Source organism: Salminus brasiliensis, chromosome 25 (genome assembly GCF_030463535.1).
Source record: "Salminus brasiliensis chromosome 25, fSalBra1.hap2, whole genome shotgun sequence".
Taxonomy (NCBI): domain Eukaryota; kingdom Metazoa; phylum Chordata; class Actinopteri; order Characiformes; family Bryconidae; genus Salminus; species Salminus brasiliensis.
The window spans coordinates 18,949,971-18,960,482 of NC_132902.1; the positions used below are offsets into that span (position 1 = coordinate 18,949,971).

The window sequence follows — 10,512 nt, forward strand, 5'->3', positions numbered from 1 at the left end:
AGGAGACACCCAGTACATCAACAGGATCAGGACTAGGAACAGGCATGGACACAGGACCCAGAAGACGAGGCAGACAGAGTGAGGATAACGGATGGCTGGCTGGGTAGCAGAAGAAGCATCTGAATGGAAAGGAAAAGGTTGCCGGGCTGGGCAGAAGACTTGGGCTGGTTAAGCAGTCGATTTGGAGGGCTTATGGCTAACCACAGGATGGGTCACTGGATGAGCAGCAGGTTAGGACATGAGGGCTCTAGCAATAACCAGAGCTGCTTGTAGGGCAGTGTCATAATCCTGAGCTGCTGGTGGGGCAGTGCCAATCTCTGAACCATGAGGTAAAGGGCAGTCACAATGTCGTCAGCCACTGACAGCACAGGGACAACATCCTCGGCCACTGGCAGGGCTGCAGTGACATTTTTGGTCAGAGGTAGGACAGCACAGACGTTTCGCTGCAAGTTTAAGGAGCAACAGCAGCGATGCCTTCAGCTGCAGGCCAGAGCTCTGGAGTGGTGGCTCCTTTTAAGCCACAAGCAGGGCAGCAGGTGTTGCAGCAGTGTGGTCAGTCACAGCCTGGCCTGTAGTGGAGGTAGTATGGTACACGGCCTGTTTGAGTGAAGGGTCTCCCGCTGGAAATGAAAGTCGTCTGCTCAGCAGGAGGGACTGAAAGAGAGTAGGAGCAATGTCCTAGACCACTGACAGGGCAGTGGCAATTTCTTCAGCTGAGGTGAACAGACGCCTCAGTCTTTAAGTATGGGTAGAACCATGGTGCTGTGTTTATGTGGCATTAGGTTTTTTTGACTGTGGGATCCAGGGACGCAAATGGAAGTGGCCTGGAAAAGGCTATTCTGATGGAGAGGAACAGACAAGGAGGCTGGAGTCAAATGTAAGTTGGGTTGATTGCAATATGGATCAATAGATCATTTCTGTAGTGGAGTCGGAGATTGTAAAAATGGAGGATTCAACCAAAACAAAAATAATAAAGCAAAATTAAAAACTAAACCAAACAAAGAATAAACAAACAGTTTAAGATCAAAATAGACGTACAAACAAATACTGGACACATAAAATACAACAACATCCAAGACTACAAAAAAAACAAACAGCAGAACAAGAACTGCAGATTAGGGCTCAACCGGTGTGTTTATAGATAATACTGATTTTGAATAAACTGATAATATCAGCCAACGTAAATTTACATATTTTATACATGTTTTTTATAGTTCAGTAGTTTAAAAGTGTTTTACAGACAGAACAGCAGTTCATAGTATTTTATAAAAATAAATTCAGTATTAAATAATATAAATATTGCAGTAAATTAATACAAATTAGTGTAAAGCTGAACAGTTTTATTCATATTTCTTCATTATTAGTTCTCTTCCTAAAAGAGAGCTATTATTTACTGAAATATAATAACAGATATATAAATATTAATTACTTATTTAAATATCTTAGTGTTTTTCATTATTAAAAAGTAAATAGAAAACTGTGGACACTTTTTCCAGAAGTAAAATTAGCTAACCTGATTAGATCACTAGGTAGGATGTATGGCTCTTTTTCCTCTATTGTTACAGAAGCTGGGAGCAAACGTGGACGGCTGAACCAGAGTCTCCCCCAACGTGAGATCCCTCTTCTACTACTCTTCTACTACTTTTGGGGAGTGAAGAACAGCTTCAACTTTAACCCTTAACCTCTACATTCAACCTGACCTCTGTCTGTAGATTAGAAATAAAGCTATGAAATCCTCTTTTGCACGCATTACCTGTCTCTGTGTGTTTTTTGGAGCTACATTCACTGAAGATGTTACCATGGTAATTGTTCACTTTTTATCTTTTGGATCATACTCCACTTTTTCACATCTTAGCTTATATTTGAACACTGAATGAAACCAATCATGTTTAACTTATTTGTGGCTAAGTGTTATTTCTAAAATCTAAGAGAGTCTGGAAACTTGAATTCTATGATGCTAGTTGTCCTAGCAGTAGATGATACTGATAATATTAAATATCAGAATAATTTCTAAATATCATGGAATTAAATATATAGAGTAGGTCAGATTAATTATCCAACAAGTCATCAAACATACAGATAAGGGAAAGACCCTGGTATTAATGATGTGCAATTGAAGACACTAGATGGCAGCTTTGGATTTAGGGTAACAGTCAGTATAAACCAGAGGTCAGAGACGTCTTTTAGAAGCTCATTGGGTCCAATCTGATCTCAGCATCTCTCACACCCACTCCATTAGTCTTTAAATTCATACTTTGTATATGTGTCGCCTATGCAGTGAAATCATCAAGTCTGACTAGTGAATTACTGTCTCATTCAAACGCACTCAATGTTTGCACTGAACAAAGAGATTTACATTAAATATCGATACATTTACTTAAATTTACAGAAAAGCTGGCAAATATTAGACAGAGAAGTGAAGGAAGGAAACTATGAAAGTTTAGCTTTGAGATAAAAGATAATTGCTGTGGTTAAATATGGTCATAATCTAATGCAATACATCAAATGTAATCAGAATGACCAACAGTGATGAATTTATTGATATTGACTGATTTGTATTGTGTTCATATAAGAAAAGTCTCCTCTAAACCAGAAGAGGGTTCCTTAGAGAGATCTGTTGGTCTCAGTGTGGGTAGAAAGCAGTGGTGGTACTGGTTAAGGTGGAAGGAAGGGTGGTTTATAGGTGCATGTCCCAGTGCAGTGGCGTGGAGTGAGCATCTTGCAGGAAAAGGAGTGTTAAGCTTTGAGAGTGTCTAGAAGAAAACCATATTTAAAACTACACACATTCAGAACTTTACTGTGGAGTGAAGACGCTCATCTCAGACTGCACCGATACAAACAACCACATCTGAAGACCCTCACACTTAAACCCTTAACCAGTTCATGATCATGAACTAAATGTAATATGAGGAAAATGCCACTAAACTTGTCCTGTGGAAATGGCAGTACTTCTACATGCTTAAACAAAGCGTTTAAGGTTCTTTAGGGAAAAGGAGGATTCAGATGCAAAATACTGGAAAGGTCAGCAAGTAGAAAATTAGGCCTGCTTATTTCTTCTTAGGCCCTTAAGATGATGATGAATTAAATATCAGCAAAGCAGTCGTCCCATATAACCATACTGTCTTCTTCAGCTCAGAGGACTGAGATGATTATTTTACTCCTTTCTGTGCAGAGAGAAGAAACTTAGATCAACAGATTGCAGGATTTAAGATGCTCCAAAATCTGATAGAAAGCATGCACTGGACAGTAGCGAGAGTTACTCCAGAAAACACAGGATAAGCTCTTTTTAATGCTTTTGATTTCATAAGAAAGAACGAAGGAGCAGGTGTCCAAAAACTTTTCACCACAGCTAACATTATTTAATAAACAGGGAAAGTACAGTTTTATTGGCTCACTATAAAACACAATATAGAAATTAAGACTAATTGCACTGTTGTTATGGTGGTTTTTAAGGTAAAATTGTGCTGGCCTTCTTTAACTTGACAGATAATGCCTATTAAACACACTGCAGATATTATGAACCTCAAAGTCATTGAAAGACTACGGCTAATCTTGTTTTACTTTCTAATCTTTTTACTTGCATGTAAATAACAGTCCTTTATGAGGTACAGCATGTAAGGACAAGCCTAACAGATCTTGTTAAGAATTTAAAGTAGCTGAATGAAGATCAGGGTGACGGAACAAACTAATTAACCTCCAGTCCTGTTCTGTCCCGGTTCTAGTTCTCCAGTTTGTACACACTTACCCAATCATTTTCTCAGCTAACGCTAATTCCCCCCAAATAAGTTTACATATTGCTAGCCTGAATCATATCATATTAAACAGTTTAAGTATGCTACTGGGCTGTACATTTTTACATTAGCAGCAGTCAATCAAGGATTACACTTACATACTCTACTTTGCTCCATTCTGAATTCCTGTCTTGTGCAGCAAAGAGCTAAAACTCACTTTTGGCTGCCCATAAATAGTGCCTGAGCAGATTGAGGCATGCTAAGTAGACCCATTTCAGATTATACCATGTAAGGGGGGAGTTCTTGAAGCCCCCAATGTTTTAATTATATTTTCTTTTATTTTGACTGTGTTTATTTTATTGGGTTATGACCTATGTTGTGGCCAATAAGTATTTTGTACATTTTTGTTTTTGGATTCTGTGTTTCTTTAATGTATTTTTGTGATTTAGGTCATTAATGTATTACCCTGCAGAGGAAGTTACTTGGTTTTGGCTGTGTTCAGTAGACCAGTGTTAGCATATTTAAGGGCTCATTTCAAGCGTGTGAGAGGGATGATTGGCTATAAGTTGAGTCAATGGGTTGTGCTGAGGAGAAATATTGACTTCTTATGTAAATAGAATGAATGTTTTTTGGTTGTTTTTTTGCCACCTATCACTTAATAAAACTCTTCTATAACATGTATTAATCTTCACCTGCAGTAAAACTGCTGCAGACTTCACAAGCATCCTTCTCAGAGCTCTCCCTCTCTGCACTTTTATAGTACCACTTTCACTAAACATTACTTTTCACTGAACTACAACATGCACGTGATCGTAGAGTTTGCTCTAATTACATAATCGATCAAATATCAGGTGAAAAGCCCTTTCTTTCTAATACACAACACAATGACCGTCCAGCAGAACACGTAGCTACACAAATGCTCAACGCTGCGAGGCTATTAGCAGCAACATGCACTGTACACTTTAATAGAGACCAGACTAGAGACCCACACACCTGCTACAGGTACATTGAAAATCTATCATCTTCAGCTGCAATAGACGATACAGACTTCATAAACTGAGCATATTAAAATACAGAGAAATTAGATAGTAGTTTAATCCAACTTTATCATTTCTGAACAGAACTACACACTGACCCAAACACCAGACGTTCATGTAACCCAAGAGAGCAATATATTAAAGTTTAGTTCAACATGAAGTGAACTGTTATATAAATAATGAAGATCAGCAGCTACGGACTCGCTCTCGCTGGTCTGATGGTGGTACAGCAGCAGCAGAGGGACATACCTGCAGCGAGGTCACAGCAAGAGAGGAGAAAGCTCCCTAGAACTAGTTTAACCATTTATAACATTCATTTACAAACGCTCTTACCCCTTTATACAATAGAGGAACTGGTGAAACGCTTTCATCAGCTGTTTCATTTGAACCCCATTACACTGGTTGATCAGCAAACCAGTGCTTAAAGCTGGATAAATGGTTTATACGGGTCTGGTGCTGACCAGCAAAACACACATGCTGTTTGTCTCCCCTGTTAGCAGCGATGCATGTAACTGTCGGCTCTACACACGTGTGTGTAGTTGTGTGCATGGTAAGACACACACAAAAATACACGTATTGAAACAGCAAGGGCAGTTCTTCTTCTTCTTCTTGTACCCCATGTGATTCCAACTTGGAGGAGTGGCAGAGTCACTTGACTGGAAAATCTTCTAGAAAGTCCCAATAAACACAGACCATGATAAAATCCCACCAACCATGTTTATTCACACATGTGCACAAAAACAAGCAAACTGGCTCACAGACATAAACAATAATTCAACAGCACCAGGTCTGCTACATAAGTCATCTCACCTGGAATTAAATCAGACTCTGGTTGTTTCCACCCCTTGGTGAGATTCGATTGGGTCTAAGACCCTTGAGAAGAGGTCTTGGGCCAGGTCTTGGTCCAGTCCCAAAACAAACAGTTCATTTGTGATAAGAACGTGGTTGGACCCCAAGATGACCAAACTAACAGGTGTACTTGAGTTCATCTACTCCCATAACCAGGTGCTAAGCTGGTATTACTGCCCAGATAATTAGCTACCACACATATAAAAAATACCAAAAAGACAAAACAATGGGAAAACGCTCAAGGTTCACAAACTCCTTAACTGATTTACCGCAGAAGAACGGGTCAGGACCCTGTCACCCTGGACAGTACAGGGTAACGCTTTAGGAGAACAGTCCACTATCACTGCTGCTAGTTTTCTTTAAACGGATCTTAATGTAGAAGTTAAAGATCATCCGGCATGCTGTGCCAGCTGGTTTAAGATGTGCTGTTTGCAGTGCTGGTCAACACCTGGCAGCTGGAGGAGAATAATTATTCAAACCTTCTCCAAATGTGGTGTAAAAACCTTTATTATTAAATATAAATAATTCCATTTTTATAAATAGTATCTAAAACCAGTGAGAAATATGTTTTAATGCCCCTGTGAATAATACTACTCAGTGCTCACATGCCATTAAACACGTCATTTTATTTTTTTGCGTTTTTTTTTTTTTTCAGGTACAGTTTTCCCTCAGATCACGGCTGTTCAACACCAGGATTAATATACAGAACATTCAAAATTAATTTATTTTCACTTTCTACTGCCTGCAATCACAATGTCCACCTCTCCAACCTGGCAACCCTGACTGGACACCCGCACTCATCGTTAAATAGCGGAGCCGGGGGGCGGGGCTTAGGGTTAATTGACGTCAAATAAATGTGAATTTAATTTTAGGTGAATATTTCAGCTGTACGTATCTTATACGATCTTATACATCACACGTAAATGTATAAATAAATGTATTATTAATAAAATATTTCTTTATTTATTAAACTGGTTGTTTACTGTTGAGTTTTGGTTGCCCACTGTCGTCATTACTGAGCTCGCGCTCTAGAACGTCATCACCATAGCAAACGATCAGCTGGCAAATCCTCAAACAACCTCGCGCTCTCATCAACTGCTCACGAAACCACACCCACTTCTACTTCTTCTACACCTTCATCTTCAGCAGCTTCTACAGGTGAGCATCTGCTGCGTCTCCTGACTGACTGAGCAGCTCTCATTATTGTCCTATTTTATTCAGGATACAGGCTGATATTAGGGGAACAGAACCCAATCTTAATTTATCTAAACATTGTTTACATGTAGATACGGTTTACTGGCTGGAACTGCTCGTCTGGTCGATTAAAATAACTTATTTTCAGAGAATAATAAAGAAAGATAGAAAAACAAACGAGAATGATAAAAACAGCCCAATTCTCGAGTAATCGATAAAGAAGTAGCTGGCTAATATCGTCAACGGCAGCCCACGTGACACAACGGTCCTGTTTCTATTTGGCCTTGCAGCTTCACTTTGGTGAACATGTCCTATATTTAGTGACCTTTGTCTGATTTAAGCTTTGAGCAGGACGCAGTGTAAATACATAGACTATAGTCCTGCACTTTACAGCATCTTTCTTAGCTGGTACCTCAGTGTGTCTAACATTACCACATAACCTATTTCTACATGGTTCAAATATCATCAGTTTGGTGTAGGAGTAACATCACTAGATAAATGTGTGTGTGTGTGTCTGTGTGTTTAGTCAGCTAGCTACTTGTGTTTGTGCTACATCTGTTAAAATATGTCATTTGATTTGACTTTTTCATCCTATAATAACATTTATTTAGTACCTTCATTTGTTTAAAAATGTTTTCCAATGTAAAAAAAATGAAACAGTAAAAGATTTTTGTGACAAAAACAGTGTCCTCATTTTATTCTATATTTATATATTTTATACTACATTTTATACTATTTTATCATTCTTAATTTACAGTGTTAAAATAAACACAGTAATAGCTTTAAATTAGTCTGTGATGTGCTGTGATGAAAAATGTGATAGTAATTACAGTGCAGTGAAAATTGCTGTAATAACAGTTAAGAGTACTGTGATTATTACTGTAATAAATATTAGTATTTTAAAAGTGAATAGAAGTTCACATCCTCTACAGAAACACTATTCTGTATATTGTACAGCATAACTTTTATTAGCTTAATTTATAATATTTCTCAAAAGAATTGTGTGGCTAAAAGAGCACAAACTTGAGCATTTTAGCACATTAAGAAGTGTTTTACATGTGGAAACTCAAGATCACATTAGAACAGATGTAGGTGAATATATCTACAGATAAAGGAACAAGAGTTTCTCATTTTAAAGCTAGTCTGAACAACAAGGCTTGGTTTCAGGTTTCTCCTAGTCGACCCCCAGCCACCGTGTGGATTTGTCAAATTTCCTCACCAGCTCAACTGATTTAACATCATTAAGCACTGATTTACCAAACCAGGTGTTGGATTATAACTAGAAATAATACTAGATTCTAGAGAAATCTTTGAAGATGTTTTCACTACTTTTTGTAGAAACATTTTTGTATTTAATCCAATAACAAACACTTACTGTCTCAATATCTTTTTAAATTATACATTTCCCAGATGCCTAAAACCTTTACCCAGAACTGTATATTCTGTTCTATCTTCCTAAAACCTGCAGTAGTCCTGCATTGTTCAATTTAACTCCACATTTCCATTACAGTGAGCCAATCCCAATTTTTAAAAAACATTTTCTGCACTTTTCAGATATTAAATATTACTGTACTGTACTATGGGCACAGCTTAGTCTGTTATAACATATCTACAATCAGATTGGCCACTTCTTTCACCCTACAAATAATACACAAGGCAGGAGAATCGGCAAAACTAAATTGCCCATTTGTAAGTGTGTGAGATAATGGATGTGTGAGGTAACCTGCGATGGACTGGCACCCTGTTCAGACGGGAATTCCTGCCTTATGCCCAATGATTCTGGGTGAGTTCCGGACCCACCGTGACCCTGACCAGGAAGAAGTGGATAAGACGAAGAGAGCGAAGTGGACATCTATGGTTTGATGCATTGGTTATGCACATACACGTCTTAGCACACACATATTTAACACATTGTGTTTTACATTAATTATCTAAAACAATTAAATGCATCCTTTTACACAAACCTTCACATACCATTAACAGCAAAACATCGCTTTACCTGTTTTAGCCTATGAACAGAATTAATGAATTATTTGCATTACTGATTTTGCCAGATCTGGTAGCTATGAGGGTACTTTGCCTCCACCTATGCTTACATACCTCTACACTAATATTACAGCTAAACTTATTAAAACTGATTTTACCATTTGGTTTGTTCTTCAGTGTTGTTTAAATAAACTAAAGTTGCAGATCTAATTAAACCTCAACCTTAAGAAAACTGCTTGGTTCAGGTTTACTGAGGGCTGGGACAGAATAGAAATGTGAGCCAGTGACGAAGATTAAAACACTGAGTAAATACGGAGTTAAGGGGTTACTGATATGTCTGAAATAACAAAATATGTGCTCCCCCCACAGGATCATTTTTTTCCCACAGCATTTTTTTTTTCAGGGCCACTACATCTGAAGGACCCCATCATCCATTAAAATCCACCATCCATATTCCTTTTACCATCAGCGAAATATGGAGAACCCCTGCTCCATCTCCCTCCCGGCTGAGGTGACACCTGGACAGGAAGACAAGAAGAGGAGCAGCAAGAAGCGCCCCATCACCCTGCTCTTGCCTGCAACTCTTCCAGCCAAGAGGACGAAGATCTCGACGTCTCCCCCTGAAGATGACGTGGAGAACCCGCAGGCTGGCCCTTCAACATCCACGACCATACCACCTGAGGCTGTATCAGACCAGGCCAAGGTTGCAGCCACACCTAAGAAGGTCCGTAGGAACCCCTCCACCAGCGAGCTGCCCAGGCTGTTTGGAGAGTTCCTGTGTCAGCGGTGCCACCTGATCCAGGACCTGTCTTGGGAGGAGCCTATTGCGTGGATTCGCTTTGTGGACCGTTTCTTCTACAAAGCTGGATGGCAACCGCACCGCTTCATCACTGCAAGCAGCTTGGTCTTCCTCTACATGCTGTGCCGTGACACCATCTCCGCTGACGTCGCCAGCAAGGAGGAACTGAAGGCCACGCTTCTGTCCTGCTTCTACGTTTCCATCGCCTACGTTGGCTCAGAGGTCAGCTACCCAGCCAGGCTCTTCATATCGGATGGGAACAGGACGGCCTTCTGGGATCGCACTCTGGGAATCGCCAAGTGCATGAGCGAGAAGATGCTGCAGCTCAACACCGACCCGCAGTACTTCTCCAAAGTTGTTGCTGACCTGAAGAACAGGAAGGACCGTTGAAGCACCTGGATGGAAGAATTAAATAATCATTCAAAATTAGCTTTAAATAGCTTTAAAAGTAAAAGACAGACAGAGGTGATTAAAACCGAGGATCAATGAAGACAAATCAAAAGGAAAAGATTCTAGGAGCCTAACATAAATACACTGAAGCTGATGATTATTAAGAGTAACATTTTTACTTGGTTATACATTAATTTACTTTAGAACAATTTAATATTTTACTAAGAAATTAATTCATTTCTAAAAGCGAGATTAACTAATTATTAACTCAATATAACAGTTTACAGTGTAGAGTGGACGAAAAAATAGAAACAGGTATTACTATAACAAGATAAATTATAGAACCAATGCAAACAATACTGAAGGAGCCAGGAGACACCCAGTACATCAACAGGATCAGGACTAGGAACAGGCATGGACACAGGACCCAGAAGACGAGGCAGACAGAGTGAGGATAACGGATGGCTGGCTGGGTAGCAGAAGAAGCATCTGAATGGAAAGGAAAAGGTTGCCGGGCTGGGCAGAA

The 10,512-nt window shown here is 39.3% G+C and overlaps 1 protein-coding gene across 1 annotated transcript; it reads left to right on the plus strand.

The window, feature by feature from the left end:
* The first annotated feature begins 9,272 nt into the window (after window positions 1–9,272).
* LOC140548024 (cyclin-dependent kinase 5 activator 1-like) lies at window positions 9,273–9,986 on the plus strand. The gene has a single exon (XM_072671374.1). The coding sequence runs from the start codon at window positions 9,273–9,275 to the stop codon at window positions 9,984–9,986; it is 714 nt and encodes a 237-aa protein (XP_072527475.1).
* Window positions 9,987–10,512: the final 526 nt, after the last annotated feature.